General features: G+C 38.5%; 1 protein-coding gene across 3 annotated transcripts in view; it reads left to right on the top strand.

Annotated features, from left to right (window-relative positions):
* Positions 1-18,821, top strand: part of Edem3 (ER degradation enhancing alpha-mannosidase like protein 3) — a 69,576-nt gene extending 50,755 nt beyond the window's left edge. For 2 of the 3 annotated variants that reach the window (XM_027417383.2, XM_035445775.1), the window contains 6 exons: positions 265-419; positions 1,429-1,582; positions 3,544-3,735; positions 4,448-4,613; positions 7,599-7,784; positions 14,804-18,821. In XM_027417383.2, coding sequence (XP_027273184.1) covers positions 265-419; positions 1,429-1,582; positions 3,544-3,735; positions 4,448-4,613; positions 7,599-7,784; positions 14,804-15,210 — 1,260 coding nt within the window. In that variant the 3' untranslated portion in view covers positions 15,211-18,821. The remainder of the gene's footprint in view (positions 1-264; positions 420-1,428; positions 1,583-3,543; positions 3,736-4,447; positions 4,614-7,598; positions 7,785-14,803) is intronic. The other variant, XM_027417384.2, reaches the window with a different exon arrangement.
* Positions 18,822-19,185: the final 364 nt, after the last annotated feature.

Below are 19,185 nucleotides of genomic sequence, written 5' to 3'. Positions count from 1 at the left end.
TGAGTTTTAAGTTAACTGTCTTACTCATCTTTTCATGTCTATACATTCACTTCATTTTTCTTAAGTATAGAGAAACCCATCATTAGAATTCATTTAATATATGCATGGTAGGAGGAAAGTGCTTGTAATATTGTCTTATTTTCTTTTAGGGTATCACTCTTGTTTTATAAAAATATTTCCTTTTTACATATTTTTCCTTTTACATAATATTAAATAGCACTATTATTATTAGTTACATAATTTTTTTTCTTTTTTATGTTTCAGACCTCAGAATACACAGAACTGGATGATAGTAATTTTGACTGGACTTGTCCAAACACTCAGATTCTTTTTCCTAATGATCCATTGTATGCTCAAAGCATCCGTGAACCCTTGAAAAATGTGGTGGATAAGAGCTGTCCAAGAGGCATCATCAGAGTGTAAGATGTATTATTTTATATTTGCTAATACTAAGTTAACTCCCAATAAATAAAAGTGCTCAAGGAGCTGTAACATTAATCAAAAAGACTTTTACCTAGACCAGAGACTAAGGCATATAGTTTTTATAGAATATATCTATTTTTGTTTAATAGCAGATAGTATATAACAATTTTTAAATTTCTCTAGCTCATTTTTAGATAGAAAAGATTAATCAACTATTTCATTGTCTTGTATGTATAAGAAAAATACTTCCATATGTCTAGTTTCTGTAGAGTGGAAAGACATTTTTGTTAGTGCTTTATTGTCCTTAGAATTGCTTCTTGATTGTTAACCAAACTTTTGGGAGGCACATAAATGAGCTCATTTTCTTCTATCTAGTTATTAGAAAAGCCATTGACACAAGGGAGCTAAAAGAATGAAGTGGGCATTATTATCCACTGATGAAAGTATTGTTTTGCTTTTAAATATTGTGAGGGCTGGAGAGGTGGCTCAGCAGTTAAGAGCACTGGCTGCCCTTCTAGAGGACCCAGCTTCCATTCCCTGTACCCAAATGGCAGCTTACTGTCTGTAACTCCAGTCCTAGGGAGTTGATGTTGCCTTCTGGCTTCCAAGGGTACTGCATGAACACGGTGCACAGACATACAAGCAGACAAAACACCCATATTCATGTAATTTTTAAAAAATTAAAACTGAAAAAAATGTGAGAAAATGTTTTTAGAGTAAGACAGCCTATACAATATATTTCATTGGAATACACACACACACACACACACACACACACACACACACACACACACACACACACACACACACACACACACACACACACACACGAAAGTGACATAGTTTGTTAGTAATCAGAATTATGCATAATAAATTACTCCAGCTTCACCAGTTCTAGAATTAGCAATTTTGCAAGTATCTACTAAGATTGCTCTTCCTTGTTTTTTTATATTTCACTGCTTGTAATGTGTAGTTGTAAGCCTCGATTCTGCTTCCTTTCTGCAGAGAGGAGAGTTTCAGAAGTGGAGCTAAACCTCCTCTGAGAGCCAGAGATTTTATGGCCACTAACCCTGAACATTTAGAAATCCTGAAGAAGATGGGGGTGAGTTTGATTCACCTCAAAGATGGGCGAGTCCAGCTGGTCCAACATGCAATCCAAGTAAGACATTGCTGTATGGGCTAGGTGCTGTCTATGCTCTCTAATTGGAGAAGGGTGTGGCATTTGACTGTTGTAAACTTGCTGGGAAAGTTCCTAATCCCCATAATCATTTGAGTAATTTGTTTATATTAATACAGTCAACGATAGGACTTAAATCTAAATGTTTCTCAGCTTTTTGTCTTTCCACTGTTTTATTTGTAGTTAGTGGTTAATTTTAATATTTATACAATAATATTCCACACTAGCTTCCAAAAAGTACTGAATCTAGGTACTTCATTCATCACAGAAATCAAGCTTTGAATGTATTTGTACCTGAAAAAGATAACATAACTTTTAGATAATTATTATTGATTTTACTTTAAAGTATTTATAACATGAAGCCTTTAGGTTATTTACTCGCACAGTGACTCTGAACAACATAATATTCTGAATAATATAAGCTGTAAGCACACTTGAACACCTTTACTCTCAAATCCAGCTTTCCCACAGCCTCACTTTTCCCTCAGATTTTTATCTCTTTTCTTGCCATCTCATCTTCTATTTAAGAGTATCCCTGTGTCCTTATGGCCCCAAATTGTGAGCATGGCTCTGATGCTTTTATTTAGATTACCAGTGAAGTAGTGTCCACCAAGTGGCCTCTTAATCTTTAACACTATTTAACTTTTCTTGATTTTCCTCTTCTTAAAACATTTCCTTCATTTTGGCTCCCAGGGTGTTCTAGCAACACAGTTCCTGTTCAGTTCTCGTTCTGCACCTTGTAGCTCTGCTTCCCTGGCACCCCACTCAGTGCAGGGTTGGCTAAGACTCCATATGGTATTCTTTTCTCTTTGTTCTCATCAAGTCTTCTCTTTCTGCCACTATCTGTGAACAGAAGACTTCTTGGACATATGCATGTAGCAGTCATTCTGAACTTTAACCCTGAACCTAGCTTTAATACATCTGCTATGCATTTGTACATCTCAGCCTCCATCTGCCCTAGATTGAACTGCTTTTCCTTCTCTGTCACCTTCCTGTCCTTACCTCAGCTCTCTTCTCTGTTTTGTATTCACTGAATTCTCATTCTCTGAGCTCTTTGCAGTGCTAGAAATTTCAGATTGGGATTGAATTCTTGCTGGCTCTGTGTCTTCCAGCTCCTACATCGATCCTATTTTTTATTTTTTATTTTTTGCAGCTTTTTCCTATGATGGGCATCTTCAACTTCTCGTTGGTTGAGACTTAGTTCTCAGTTATACACAAGCAGAATCAATTATTCCCATGTGCCTTTTTACTTTAGACTTTCTAGCACAGTTAATTCTGCATGTCTTTCTCCATTAGACACCAACTTAAAGACTGTCTCTGCAGTGCTTCAGCTTACTGTGGGGACAGAATAGGCATTTAATCCGTGTTTTGAACCTTATGAATCTGCTTGCTAGTTTGGAGTTTTTTTTCTTTTTTCTTTCTCCCCCCACCCCCACCACCACCAAGACATGGTTTCTCTGTGGCTTTGGAGGCTGTCCTGGAACTAGCTCTTGTAGACCAGGCTGGTCTCGAACTCACAGAGATTCACCTGCCTCTGTCTCCCAAGTGCTGGGATTAAAGGCATGCACCACCACCACCAGGCTTAGTTTGGAGTTTCAAAGAGGAAAGACGTGGGTCAGACAAGAGGGCTTTTTCCTTCAAAGCAGAAGCCAGTAGAGGTAAACAGCAAAAGGGTACTTGAGTGTTTGATATAAACAGTTTCCAATCTCCACCAAAGTGTTTATATGGTGGTAAAGAGACATTGATGAAAGTTACAGACAATGCTTCTCACAGAATTTAATCTCTGAAAAGAGTGTTGAGAGCAAGTTAGATAAAAAATACTTAGTGGGGACCTAAACTAAAAGGAGAAATTCCGTGCAGAAGTCTGTAATTTAGGAAGTCAAAAAGATGGGGAAGTTAGCAAGAAGGAAAGGTCAGCTAACCTGAATCTGTTTCTTTCATAGGCTGCTAGTTCAATTGATGCTGAAGACGGGCTTCGGTTCATGCAGGAGATGATTGAACTGTCAAGTCAGCAACAAAAAGAGCAGCAGCTACCTCCACGAGCCGTACAAATTATTTCCCACCCGTTTTTTGGCAGGGTAGTCTTAACTGCTGGACCAGCTCAGTTTGGGCTGGATCTATCTAAACATAAAGAGGTATGTGCACGCCAGTAAGCTTACTAAAATTAAAATAGTAAGTATTTGATTTCTTTGTCTCTCATTTTGTAGCTTTATATTTAGAAGTTGGGGTCTGAGTGTACATTTCAGTGGCAGAAACACACACTCTGCTGAGACCCTGTTGTTAGTCCCCACGACAAAACAAAACATTACTTTAGCATTCCAGCTTCCTGCATTTGAAGTGTTCTTATATTTGTATACAGATCTCTCTATCTGGGGAGATCTCTCAGTCATTAGAGTGCTTGCTGTGCACACATGAGGAGCTGGGTTCAGCCCAAGCACCCAGATAAAAGCCAGGCATGTTAATATGCCCTCTAAATCCCAGCACTGGAGAGGCAGAGACAGGAGGATCCCTGGCCAGCCACCCTAGCCTAATCTGTGATCCCCAAGTTCCTGGTAGAGACCTGTTCTCAAATGATGAGGTGAATGGCTCTTGATGAATGATAGAAGAGATTGATGATTGGTCTGTAGCTTCTGCACATGTACACATACAAAGAGAGAGAGAGAGAGAGAGAGAGAGGGAGGGAGGGGAGGAGGGAGGAGGGAGGGAGGGAGGGAGGGAGGGAGGGAGGAGGGAGAGGGAGAGGGAGAGGGAGAATTCTATTTCCCTTAAAGCTTACGATACTAACATTAAATGATTAGATTGTAATTGAAGACAATAGAAGATTTAGGTTACTTTTATTTCTGACAGACGAGAGGATTTGTTGCAAGCAGTAAACCATATAATGGTTGTTCAGAACTCACTAACCCCGAGGCTGTGATGGGGAAAATTGCCTTGATACAAAGAGGACAGTGCATGTTTGCAGAAAAGGCCCGAAACATCCAGAATGCTGGAGCCATCGGTGGCATCGTCATTGGTGAGTAGTCAGTCCTCTGTATCAGTGTATTGATCAGGAGGAGGTGATTGGTGGATTTTCCTTTGATTTTTCTAAAATCTTATCAAAGGGTTTATCAGGTTATTTTTATTTTGACAACATAAAGGATAGATGATTCAATGACCTGATAATTCCTAAACATTTGTCTTTCTTGAAAATCTAGATATTGGTTTCTGTATATTAATGTCAGTGGAAATATTTGGGATATGGTGTGAGGGTGGATTTGGAGTGTTGTGCAAATGCCCCACACTCTGGAAGAGAAACTGTGCCCTTGAGACCTAAAGTCTCCAGGTAAGAATTCCACTCAGCCACTTCCTGTGTGCAGCCTTTGGAGACTTCCCTTCCTCCACAGGGTGGCAGGCTTTGGAATGGCAGTTAGTAGCTCTGCCACAGAATGGTAGTGCAGCCTTGGCCCCGCTTCAGTTATTTGTTATCTTTTCTTTCTGAAAAAAGATTTCTTAAGCTACCAATACTAGACAATAGGTAAGCAGTTGTTGTTAGAACTTTTTATCTCAGTGGGGCTTTGCCACAGAAATTACAAATTACCAGCTTTACCCGTATAGTTCCACCTTTGAGTTTTGCTATACCCCAACCACTCCCTCCCATTTTCTCATAACAAGCCGTGACTAGCAGCAGGAGTATAAATTTTGTTTAAAGTAAAAAGGCATTTTCATTTAGAAAGAACTGGAAGACTGGAATCCCACATCACTTGTGATTTGACCAGGAAAGTCCATTTTCCATTTTCCTTAATTAGTATTCATTTCTACATTGAGAGTACATAAACAATTTAAAGCTGGGGCGGGGGTTGTAGCTCAGTGGCCCTGCTTTTGTCTCTAGCATGGAAAAAATTGTTTCCTGCTCTCTTTGTTGATTCTGTATGGAGACTAAACTGTTGATTTAAGTAAATAAATTTCATTAGTTTAAATGTTTTAGAAGAAATTGTGTTTAATAACTTAAACCCACATTTAGCAAACTGTTAGGTGTGGACCACCCGCACCAAATTCATGGAGATACTGTTTCTGAGTTGCAGGGTTGGGTAGTTCCAACAGAGAACACAAGCTGACAGACAGTGTTCGCTGTGTGGCCAGTTCCAGGACATCTTGACTGACTCCTGACTTAAATCTTTTTCTTTAAGTGTGTCTGTGTGTACAGATTTGTGCGTGTGCACACATTCATGTGCATCTGTGTGGAGGCCACAGGTCAACATTGGTGTCTCTTCCCAGCTGTTTTCCACCTTAATTTTTGAATAGGTTTTTCACTAAGCTCGGAACTCATGAGTTGGCTAGATGACTGGCTGGTGAACTGTGAGGGTCTACCTGTTACCCTAACTCCCAGTGCTAGGGTTACAGATGAGCACCACCATGCCAGCTTTTATGTGGGCACTAGGGATCCAAATTTGGGTCCTTGTGTTTGTGTGGTAGGCACTGTGCCAACTGAGCTATTTCCCAGCCCCTTGAGGCATCCTGTTTATTGTTGGCTATTTTCATATTGAGGCTCCTCTTACTGAAGAACTTAGGAGCTTGTTGTCACTATGATTTTGAGCATTTCTTGCCCAGACTTAAAAACAGAGATTTAAAGTGTAAAACATAGTGTGGGGTGTGTCCGTCAATCTTAAACACCTTTCTGTGTGAAGATTTTCCGTTTCTGGGTGGAATCTTGGTGGTGCTCTGTGACGGGCAGACATTTACTTACTTGCTTCAGTAGCTGTTGGTGCACACTCCTACATGGGTTCTGTGGAACAATGAGATGGTGTTTTTGTTGTCAGAAATTTCAATTTTAAAAAGAACTTTAACATATGTGAGACTTCTTTCTCCTGAGGGTTTTTTTTTTTTTCTGACAAAACTTTTTTCCTTTGTAGAAATTTGGGTTTCATTTTTTTTAATTACAAGGACAAATACCTTGCCTTAGAAATACAAATTACCTTAGGAATTATTTACCTGCAGGAGGTAGTAATTTACTTGTTATTTTAAGAAGGGAGGCTGTCCACTATGTGGAAAGGGATGGTTTTCATTCAGCCCAAGAGTAAGACAGTAGCTGGACTTGACCAGGCTGCATGTGAACTGTGAGCTGCCACAGCTGGCAGTTTTCACATTCTCTTCATCTGGTGCTGCCTAGTCTTTGGGTCTTTTGTAGCTGTAACTCTTCTGCAGCCCCTCACACACTTGCTCCCAATTTCTCTGTTCACAGTTCCCAAAAGGTAGCCAGGCCCTCAGCCTGAGTCACTTGCACGGACTGTTACCCACACCAGCAGAAGCAGTCTTTTTGTGCATCTGTTCTAGGGTCCTAGAGGGACTGGGGGTCAGACAGCTATCTTTTATCTGGTTAATTACTTAGTTGGGCCTATGAAGCAGGTGGTGTGTGAGTTGGCATTGTCATTTTCCTCAGGAAACTGGTATATGATACTGGGAATGGATATGATTGACACACTGTCAGAAAATTTAACTGATGCTTAACCAGTGTAAAATAACAATACTACTTAATTCATCTTTACCAGTTAGGTAATCCCTGGTCTAATGTGATTTCAGAGCATTTTAAGTTTTTGAATTAGGAATGCCCAAACTCTAACAAATCCATTAGAGGAAATCTAAAAGTTCATTCATAGTTCTACCTGTGCAATCCACGTCATTAAAATCTTTCATTTGTAGGCTTTTCCTTATACGTGAAAATATTCCAGTCATAATCATAGAAATCTGTCTTGTTTTTTTTCATATATTATTTTTCTGTGTGCAAATAGTTCATTATAATTTATTGAGAGCTGTTTATAATTGTGCAGTCAGTAAATTTCTTTCAGTTTAAAGTTTTTGCTGCTTTCAATTATTTCCTTAGGTTAAATCATAAAGTTAGTTGATCTGAAGATTATATTCATTTTTCTGGTACATAAAATCGTTTCTGTCAATAGGGAAGAAGCAGTAACAGTACATCTACAGTGGACAGATACCCTGATTGTTCTATTTGTTCTCTGGCTAGATGACAACGAGGGGAGCAGCAGTGACACTGCCCCTCTGTTCCAGATGGCAGGTGACGGGAAAGACACAGACGACATAAAGATCCCCATGCTGTTCCTGTTCAGCAAAGAAGGAAGCATCATCCTGGATGCCATCCGGGAGCACGAGGAGGTGGAGGTGCTCCTTTCTGACAAAGCAAGAGACCGAGGTAACAGCTGGGGCACTGTGTTAGTCCTGTTAGCCTGGTGGCAAAAGATGCTGACAAAAGTGACATAGGCTTTCTTCTTTATTTTTGGTTTTCTGTTAAAACAAGTAAAAATTTTACAAAGAGGTTTAGAATTTTTCTCTTGGAAATAATAGTAATTTATTTATTATTTTTATTTTATTAATATTAGGATTTATTATTTACTTTTACCGTTTTCCATTAAATTATATATCATAAAATAAATAATAAACTTATTATTTATAATTTACTATTGTAGTTTATAATATTATGAGTAGTAAAAACATTTGTTTTGATGGCTGAATTAGAATGCTTTTAGAATTGTATTTTTTGCATGTGGGGTATCATATACAATGTGACCGTAGCAATCTCACCAGCAACCTATACTCTCAGGCCACTTGACGAAGGCATTAGAAATGCAGGAGCTTCTCCCTGCTGCCATCTGCATTTATCACATGGATTTTTATACTACAAGAGTTACAAATGGCTTTGCCTGATGAGCAAGACACCTTAACTCATAAGAATGTATAATCTTCCCTAGGCTAAAGTGTTGTTAGAAATTTGAAAGTTATTTGAAACCACTGTGTAAAGGCTGCATAGTTTTCACACCTGAGGGTTGGGGAAAGCTGAGGGTTATAGGCTATGATCCTGCTCCTGGTAGCAGTCTTTTTAGGAAGAGGTACTTGTAGAGGGAACTGTGTCTCCCATCCCCTTAGATGAATGGCACTGTATAATCTGTGTGACTGCCAAATGAGACATCTTTTTAAAAAGGCTAACAGTTCAGTGCTGTCCCAATCAGTGTTTTGTCTTCTTGTATTGCTTTGTTTGTTGAGAGTCTTCGAACTGCTTCGAAGAGCAGTGGAATGAATGAGCCAGGTGTGTAAGGATGTGTAGTCGGAACAGAATACGAAGAGGTCCTGATCTTCTTAAACCCGCCTGTGTACTCTATTTCTTTTTTTCCTGGGGCCCTTTTAAAAATTCCCATCTTTCCTACTCTGCTGTACATCAAACCCAGGCAAATTAATATTAATCTGTATAATGCTTTAATGCCTCTGCTTTCCCCCTGTTTTCTGCTACCATTGGAATTTCAGCAGCAATATTAAAAGGTAAAATGATTCCAAGCTACATTATTAACAGTAGTAAGTATCTTGCATTAATAAACAATTATATATGTATGTGTGTGTTTTACACACATACATATATAATTTTGTTTCACTGAGTATCATGATAATATATAATTTAATGTAATTAAAACTTCCATATTCAGTCAGTTGTCCCATAGTAATAATTCTTTTTTGATCCCACTATAACTAATTCTATTAATTTTATATTCCATATTCCAGACGAATTCACTAGTCCAGGTCCATACAAGAGTCACTCTAACAGCAATTATAAGATATTGTTACTTTTGATCATTTTTTATTTCTATACAAAGTAAAGTATTTAAAATATTGGCTTTGTTTTATAAGCTCTTTTGGAGGTGAGGGGCAACATGGGTTAAGACTGTGATTATGGTAAAGAATATGCTCCCCACATCAGGAAAAGGGTAGGAAAAATAGTCAGTTCTACTAGAAAAGAAGGTGTTAAGGAATAGTATTCCCTTAAAAGCTGCAGTAAAAAGACATTATGTAAATGGAATTTTAAAGCACTTTGGTGGTCCATAACTTTATTGAGCTGTTAAGTTTACAGTGCTCCTTATGGAAGGTTTAAGGTTTGTGTGCATAATAGCACTTTGAGAAATGTACACCTGTGTTAGCCAAGACAACAAGTTATGATTATTAACATCTATACCTGTAAGAGAAATCAGTGATACTAGTTCAATCAGATCCACCACTTTATTCACTTAGTATAATATTGTAAGAAGTTAAGCACTGTAGTGGTTATCACTAATATGTCCCATACCATCACCATATCCTATGCTTTACCTTCGTCAGTATTGACTGATATGCTTTTTGGAAGTGGAGGTGCCTGCATTCTCCACTGTACTGAGTTAGATTCTGAAGCAGGCACCAGAATCCCACATTTAGACACTCCCAGGCGTGATTGTAGCACAGCAGTTCACCTGCACTTTGAGAGGCATGGAAGGGGACCCAGAAGACCTTTCTGTCTCCTCACTCTGGCTCATGAGTTAGAGTTATGTGAGTATCCTCAGTAGTAAGATCGTAATCCAGGCATCAGATTGTCTACAAATGAGCCTTCCAACTGGCATCACATGGCTTGCTGATTGAGAAGCCCTTTGCACTTAACAGTAGAGGAGATAGACGCCCCAGACAAGCTCCCTCCTATACCCACATTTTGTCTTATAAGTGTGACTCTTAGGATCTGTATATCTGAACTGTCCTACCTGCTAGCAACAGGGTTCAGATATTACACATTCTTCAAAAGCCGAAGCTCTAGAAGGTTATCAAATAGAGATGTTGCTCCTTGGGAAACCATTGACACATCTATAAGTTTACACTCTGTTTTTGAACAAAACTTTGAACACTGTGTCTCTCAGTGTCTCATTACTTCAAAATCTGAGTTTTTAAAGATATTTAATAATTCTAACCCTGCCTCACAAACAAAAAGTGTGTTGGTGACCCTTAAATTGAAGTGGTTTACAATTGAGTCAGTTTCCTCCTCTCCTTAGTATTATGGAGGAAAAAGCCAGGCAGTGGTGGCACACACCTTTAATCCCAGCACTCAGGAGGCAGAGGCAGGTGGATGGATTTCTGTGAGTTCAAGGCCAGCCTGGTCTATGGAGCAAGTGCCAGTACAGCCTCCAAAGCCACATAGAGAAACCCTATCTTGAAAAAAAAATTTAAAAAAGAAAAAAAAGTATTATGGAGGAAAGCACCAGCACTTCAAGTTCTATTACACTGCCATGCTCCCAGCCTACAGAGCAGGTCAGCATGCCCTAAGGCGGCAGACAAATGCTTTAACCACTACTCCTGTATTAGTGTTTGTCTGGTAAAAGGCAGACGGAAAATGGAGGCAAGAAAGAATCTCATCTTGTAAACTGCCCTGAATTTAAGCCAGGCAGTGTCAGTCCTCAAATGATCCCATTCATAGGCCGCAGTGCTGCTGCCCTGGAGTTGGACTGTGGAAGCTGCTGGGAAAAGGTCTGAGTCCAGTGAGGACAGCCTTGTACATAGGCAGATGGCTCTCTGTCTGGAGAGGAACTGCCCGGTGTTGTGGTTAGGAAGCCATGCTTGCCTGCCCTCCTTCTCTCAGCAGGCCATGTTTCTGTGTGAATTTACTTTATCTGTTTTTCACATCCCTTTGGCTCTTTTCCACTTCTAAGTTCAGCCATTCTATACACAATTCAGACGCCCCTTCTGTATGACATTTTTTTCTCATCCTTATTGCATGATTGTTTACCTCTTGCCTTTCTTGTGTTTGCTTTCAGTCACCATAGAATGTGCTGGCGAATGAATGATTGTATAATACTCAAATTCTTAAGTCTTTACCAGCATTATCTTCCCCTTTTATTAGTAAGACCCACTGATATTCTTTGGGCCTCTGTCCAGTCTTTTTGTTTCTTGTGTTTCTGATACGCCATTTCTGATCAGTGTTATGCCCTTTATGCTGGTAAAGTGTGCCTGAGAGTGAAGATGTAACAATGTGGCTACCCTCAAGTCCTTTGAGTCATTGTCCCTCTCAGAGCCCAGGCTGGCTTGGCTGCCTTCTGTTTCTTGTTCTGCGGATTCACAAGATTTTACAGGCCAAATAGACAACACTTGCACTTGTGTCCTTCCAGCCCATTTGTTTATTCCTGTGCCAGTGATTTAGAAGCTTTGTTTAAAATACATTTCATATGATAGCTCTTCCCTTATTGAATCTTTCTAGAATTTCAATTTTGTATAGTTCAAAAACTAAAAGAAGTAGAAATGCGATTCATTTTGAAATCATGTATTCTCGTATTTTTTTGTAGAGTAGAAAACTAAGTGTAACAACTTCCTGTTACAGAACATAGCTGTAAATTTAATCAGCTCTTGTTTTTTCTTTTTATTATAACTATACAGTATTAAGCAATATGAACCTTATACCTGTCATAATTTAGTTTTGTAGTTTTTTATTATATAATAAAAAATGTGTGATTTCTCTTTGGTGCTTCTATTGAGGAGCTACTGGTAATTTGCAGTTATTTTAGTTTTCTTTACCAATTTTTTACTAACCATTATAGTATTTCTTAAAATTAGACTTGCTCTATGTCTTAGTTAGGATTTCTGTTTGTTGTGAAGAGACACCATGACCACGGCAACTCTTTTTTTTTTCTTCTTCTTTTTTTTTTTTTTTTTTTGGAGACAGGGTTTCTCTGTATTATTTTGGAGCCTCTCCTGGAACTCGATCTGTAGACCAGGCTGGCCTTGAACTCACAGAGATCCACCTGCCTCTGCCTCCCAAGTGCTGGGATTAAAAGCATGCACCACTAATGCCCAGCTGACCACAGCAACTCTTATAAAGAAAAACATTTAATTGTGGCTGGCTTGCAGTTCAGAGGTTTAGTCCATTACTGTCATGGCAGGAAATGGTGGCATGCAGACACACATGGTGCTGGAGAAGGAGCTAAGAGTTCTACATCGTGATCTGCAGGCTTATGGAAAAAAGTGAGATACTGGGCCTGGTTTGAGCATCTGAAACTTCAAAGCCCACCCACAGTGACACACTTCCTCCAACAAGGTCACACCTCCTAGTAGTACCATTGCCTATGAATCTGTGGGGGCCATTTTCATTCAGACCACCACACTTGAGTTTTAGTATACAGTCACAATATAAAAATGTAGGTAATACTTGTATTTATTTTTTTAATATGTATCTACCTTGGTTATTCTGTTATTTTATAGCATTAGGTAGACATTGAGAATAATAACATATCACATATAACTCCTGAAGGGGCTTAGTCACAGCAGTCTTTATTACACAGGACAACCCTGCACCCATCCCATCCTTCTAGACTAGAATAATATGATGGAAAAAGAAACTCCAAGGACTTTATTATTCTCCTTCACTTATGGTCACCTAGCATAGTAAAGCTCTGAGCTCCCTTTTTGTATCTTATCCCTTGTTCCCCTAACTGTTTACTTAATTGTGCTTGTTTCACAGCTAAGAAACCTGAGCTGATTACCTAGTAATAAAAGGAATAAAGTATTGCATTAAAAAAAAAAAGTTAGGCAGAAAAAAAAGGAAACCTTCAGCCTCCCCCTGCCAAAACAAAAAACAGTCAGGCTGGGCTCATAGTGTGACTATAGTGCTTCTGACTCCAAAAACAAACAAACAAAACAAACTGTGTTAGTCAATTTTCTTGTTGCTGTGATAAAACACATGGCAAAAGGCAACTTACAGAAGAGCTTGATTTGTATTACATTCCCAGGGTTCCAGTCCTTAATGGCAGCTACAGCATGGTAGCAGGCAGCTGCAGTAGCGAGTTGAGAGGTCACATCTTCACCCTAACTGGAAAGCAGAAAGAAATGAAGTGGGGCTAGGCTAGACAACTCTCAAAGTCCACCCTGAGTGAAGCACTTTCTCCAAAGACTTCACCTCCGAAACTTCCCCAAAGAGTACCACCATGGGCAGCTGGGGGCCAAGTGTTTACACCTGTAGCCAGCCCCAGGAGGCGTGGTTAAGGTGTCCTACAGAGTGTCAATACAAAAGCCTGTGGATAACAGTTCTCATTTAAACCATCACACCATCCGAAAACCGCACACTGGCGCACACAGAAACTTCCCTAAATAGGCAATCCTACCAGAGAGGGTGGCTGTCCATGCTCACCTGTACATTCCTGCTTGTCCACCTTTCCTTCGAGGGCTAGTTTAGTTTCATGTCTTTTTTCCTTCTCTGCTGTGAGCTCTGCTTCCTTCCTGAAGGAGCCCTCAAATGTTACTACTGCAAGCTTTCTTAATACCTCATGCCTAGCTCCCCTACAAAACATGGGGTTTTTCACGTACTGTATAAATATCCATTATTTGTGGGTACCATTTTCTCGTTGGCCTGTAAGATGCTTAAAGGCAGGCACAGTGGTAGTTTTCCCTCCCTGTTTCCACCAGGCACAGTGGACATCCTGGAGAGTTCTAGCTGCATTGCAGAAACAGGCTGAGCAGCTTGTGGCGTCTGAGTGACAAAGCTGCTTAAGTGCTTTATTATAGGAACTTAAGTGTTTCCAGGGCTTTTATAGTTTATATTCACTACAGAAACTTTATCTACTCAGGCTCTTAGTGAATTTTAAAATAATGTTTAAGGTTCATAGATTCACAGTAATAGTCTTATTAACACTCTTAGTTCTTGTCTTCATGAAAATATTTTGTTTGATGAGTCATATTAATACCTGTAACCATTCAGTCTTTTTGTTTGAATCTAAATGGATCACTGAGGGGTAATTTCACTTTTCCAAGAAATATGTTTTCAAATTTTAGCAATGATATATGCTACTAAAATATTAGAATTTATTTCATTTAGAATGTTCTTGTGTGCAAACTTTCTTAATTTAGGTATTAATAAATTGTGTGTGTGTGTGTGTGTGTGTGTGTGTGCCTGACTGTATGTGCAGGTATGTATGTGTGTGTACTCATGCTTGCTCGTGCACATGGATTTGGAATTAGAGGTAGCTGGGAGATGCCTGCTTATTACATGGGTCCTGGGATCCAAACTTTTGTCCTAATGTTTGTGCAGCAAGCACACACAGCCACTGAGTCATCTCTGGCTATGATGTTTAATCAATTTTAGTCATATGTTGAAATTTTATGTGCATTTTAACATTTTTGTTTAGTGCTTTTGTTACTTACTAATATTCACCCAAGTCAGCATTGTATTATTAAGTTACTATTATTCCTTTCCATTTGGAGTGAAATTTATTTTCATTGCCAGCACATTCTCCCCATAACTAAACAGAAAATGAGATTGTAAGACCTTGACTTCAGTGTTTACTCTTCTGCGTTGATATGAATGCTTTATTTTTTAATTTTGTTGCAAATGTGGTGCACTTTTTAAGAGGGAGAGAGTGATGTGTTTGGTTTTTTCCTATACAGATACTGAAATGGAAAATGAAGACCAGCCGCCTTCTGAAAATGATTCTCAGAATCAAAGTGCAGAACAGCTGCTGTCACTCTCTCAGACATTTGACTTGATTGATCAGGAGACCCCTGAAAACCCTCTAGAATCCCACTCAGAGTCATCATCTCCAGCAGACATAGAAGAAGCTGCTGGCTTTGCCCCCTCTGAACAGATACCTAGTTCCACAGAAAGCCTTGAGACTCCAAGCCTTGATGGTGAATGTACAGATTTAGATAACCAACTTGAAGAACAATCAGAAACTAAGGAAGATTCGAATCCTAATGTTAGCTGGGGTAAAAAGGCCCAGCCTATCGACTCCATATTAGCAGACTGGAATGAAGACATAGAAGCATTTGAAATGATGGAGAAGGATGAACTCTGACTCCCTGTAGACTCTGGTGGTAGATATTTCAAAAGAAGACGAAAACTGTGGTTGTCGACAGCCTATACCAAGCAGGCACTCCTGGGAGGCTCTGAGCTGTGCTCAAGCCTGTTCTGACTGGGTAAGTAGTTCCTGTAGCAATCTGGAGCACGTGTTAGACCTGACCTCACCGAAACTGTCCCATCCAAAGTGGAAACTCAACCCCTCAAATGATGCTATAGCATACCCTGAAGCTCCCAGGCCAGTGTGACCTGCCATTCCTGGGTAGATGAGAAACAAATTCAGCCGATAGGGAACGGGAACAAGAGTCAGTGCAGCTTCCTAATTGAAGAGAGCTTCACTGCCGTGGGCTTGGGTCGGAAGCCTTCTGAGACGATCTGAATGAGTGTGTGGTATTCTGGCCTTGCTGCCTTCACGGGGACACTTTAAGTGACCTACAGCTTACGAAGCATTTGCAAATGCTTTTCACCTGCTTCATTCAGTGACAAATGGTCAAGATGATTTGATTGCTATTTCTCTCCCAACAATGTTCTTTCATTTAAACCAAAGGTAAAGCCAATGTACTTTTTCCGGTGAGTTTTCCTATAAAGACCTATTGTGCGGGCAGGAAGAGGGTCATATAGATATAGTGGAAACTGGTTGCTTGATACTCGGGGTAAATAGAGAGAAAGAGAAACTATAATGTTGCATTATCAACTTCCCATTGGGCCATAGGGGAAGCTATGACTACTCTAAGTGGAGATTAGCATTAGATCCGTGTGGGGTAGATTATGTCTTTTCTATTTCATTTCTCTTAAGGTGGTTACTCTAGCCATCAGCCTTACTCCACCTCATGTTCAGTATCCAGTCAGAGCCAGAAGGCTCATCCCAAGCCCTGTTCCATTTCCCTATCTTATGGAGCCATGATGAACCATGGTGTTGGTCTGTAATCCGGGGTGACTGCCATCTTTCCTCTTTGAAGCTGGTTTCTAATATCACACCCAAGGAGTCTGTCACATTTTCTGTTGAATCATGGATTTAAGTTTGTTTAATTTTGTTTTAACAAGTACTCCTTCTGATGTGGACTTGAAAATTAGCCTCTGGTGACCTGTGTAAAAAAAACTATATAGCCATATAAGTAAAAGATTTTCTTTCTTTCTTTCTTTCTTTCTTTCTTTCTTTCTTTCTTTCTTACTTTTTCTTCTTTTTTTTTGTGGCAGTCTGGGCTGGCCACATTTAATTATTTTGGGTTTTGCTTATTGATAGTTCTACATTAAAATCATGGTTTTATTCATTTTATTTATTTTTAAACTTATTTTAATTACTTCCAAAGGAATATTTGAGAGACTTAATTCCTTTTTACCATGGCATTACACAATAACCTTTTTCTAAAACATGGTTTTGAGGTACAGAATAACTTAGACTATATATGGAGCTGTTAAAGACAGCAGTGCTGTATTGTAGTTGTGTATATTCATGTACAGTATGTTTTAGGTCCCAGGTAAACATGCCCTTGTATAAGGAGATAAATACCTGCTTTCAAAAAATCCCAGCTAAACATAATTGGGTCAGTAAGTAATAAATCTTAGAATTCACTAGGGGATGGGGTAGTATAACAAGTTCTTTATTGGCTCGTAGTTAAACCTGACACCAAAATGGGTATTTTTAGTCTCTCTGCATGTGAAGTTTGGTGCAAGATAGAACCATAATACATAGTGTATACAGAGGGTAGATGTGCTTTGTTCATCTTAATTGCAAAGCTGCCAAAATAGCTGAAGCTTAACTACTTGACTTGATTTCTAGGACTGGGGCTTGGAGAAAAGGAACAGATGCTCCTCTGAGACTTTGATTACAGAAGCCTTATATGTATTGATTTTGTATTGTAACTCAATGCCATTGTTGTCTAAATCTAACTCTTTTAAGTTAGCAAGTTAGCAGCGTATTTTTTTTCCCCACAAAACTTAATGGCATGAAGGATCACATGACACACTAGGAAAGGCCAGTTTACTGCCACTTACTGTTCCTTTGGCCACTAGGAGGCGCTGTTACCCTTCATTAAGGTTTAGATGAGCCTATTGAAAACCAAATCCTTTAAAGAAACAATTTTAAGATGTTTTACTTAATATCTAGAAGGAATAATACTCAGTTTTTCCCTACTTAAGAAAGAAGGTATAATGCTGTTCAGCTTCAGAACACAGCTTCTAACCAATTCTACATTCATTTTCTTATTTGACATACTGCCACAAAGTAGTCTTTGAGTTCATTAGAAAATTTTAACAGCATAGATTTTTTTAATGTTTTTTTTTTGTTGTTGTTGTTGTTTGTTAAAACTTTTCACAGATATTTTATTTACTTGCTGACGATTCAGGGAATTCTGAGACCCTGAGTTTAGAAACATCTGGTCTACCTCAGTTAAATGTTGACTGCTTAGAAGTAGAGCTGAAATGATCACCACAGCCATAAAATTGTTTGACTAAGAAAGATTTATATAATGTTTACAAACCTGGAATCAAGTGTGGATCTTACCTGAAAGTTAAAAGTTAGTTACCTGTTAGAGCAAGTATTTAATTCAGGTATTTTCAAGTTTTAAAACTTGTTTACCTAGTAAAATTAGGTATAGTTTTTTTTCTCACATTAAAAAGTCCATTGAAAATGTATTCCCTAATTTGCAATGTTTTCCCCATAAAATTTAAGTGTGAAAGAACTGTAGTTTACTAGATATGTTTGGGGTGGGATGTTGTGTTAGGTTTTCTTTTTCTCTTTAACCCATGTAATAAGCTTCCAAAAGAGTATAATTGTTTCAGAACAAATTATTTTGTAATTTTACTTTTCCATTTTCTTTACAGTGTTAGATACTTTAAAATGAAAAATTATGCACTCTCTGACTTTAATTTAACTAATATAATTTTCTTGGGAATTCATAAGTTTCAAATTACCATCCTCTAAACCTTTCTTATAGCACAGCCAGCATTTGTTCTCTCACCAAACCCCATGCCAGACTCATCATAAAGAAAGCTCAGCCTATGTAGTTCAAATAGTGCTCATAATTTTAGAGGGGTGGGTAGCATTTAGTAAATATTCCAACTGGTTGTTTTATGCACAAGGCTACAGTCAGAACATAGGAAAAAAAAACATTCTGTGAATGAAACATTGTATGTTCAGATTTTGTAAAAGACATTTTTAAAAGCCCAATTTACAGCCGTATATTTTCTTATGATGTAATTTATGAAAAAGCTGTCTGTACTAACAGGTGCTGTAACACTACTGTTGTTGGGTTTTATTGTTTGGTGATAAATGTATACAATATTTCTAATGGAAACTATGTACTGTGATGTAAAAGTCTGGGCAAAAATGTATATAATCCTTGTATATAATTGTGTATTTGATTATATTACTGATTGTAAATTTAATAAAACATGTAAATATTCTGGTCTAGTTTTAAATTTTGAATTTTTAAAATCATTGTGCAAATATCTAGAATTTGGTATCTCTGTTTTCTTTTTGTTTTTCTTTACTGCAGAGCAGTGAATTGGGGGCATTTTGGAGTATAGAAACCCAGACAAACATCAGTTCTAAAACTCTTAGTGCCTAGTTCAAACTAAGTTAAAAATAAATACTAATAATTTTCATCACTATTGGTAACATTGATGTCTTGAATTTACTTATATTTAATAAAATCACTTGCCTTCTTTTTAATATTATCATAAAAGTAGATTTATTACTTTTTTTTTTCTTTTTGAGATAGGGTTTCTTTGTGTATCCTTCGCTGTCCTGGAACTCACTCTGCAGACCACCAGAGACCTGCCTACATCTGCCTCTCAAATGCTTGGATTTAAGGCATTTGTTACAACCACCTGGCTATTAATTACTTTTCTGTTACTGGATTGAAGACTCTGTGACCAAAAGCAACTTTGGTTTCCTAGGGATAGGAGTCCATCGCCATCATAGCAGGGAGTGGCAGTGATCAGACATAGAGGCATAACAGTTGAGCGCACA

This window comes from Cricetulus griseus, chromosome 5, assembly GCF_003668045.3.
Source record: "Cricetulus griseus strain 17A/GY chromosome 5, alternate assembly CriGri-PICRH-1.0, whole genome shotgun sequence".
NCBI lineage: Eukaryota > Metazoa > Chordata > Mammalia > Rodentia > Cricetidae > Cricetulus > Cricetulus griseus.
Note: the sequence above shows the minus strand (reverse complement) of the source record. Positions and strands in the feature narration are given on the sequence as shown.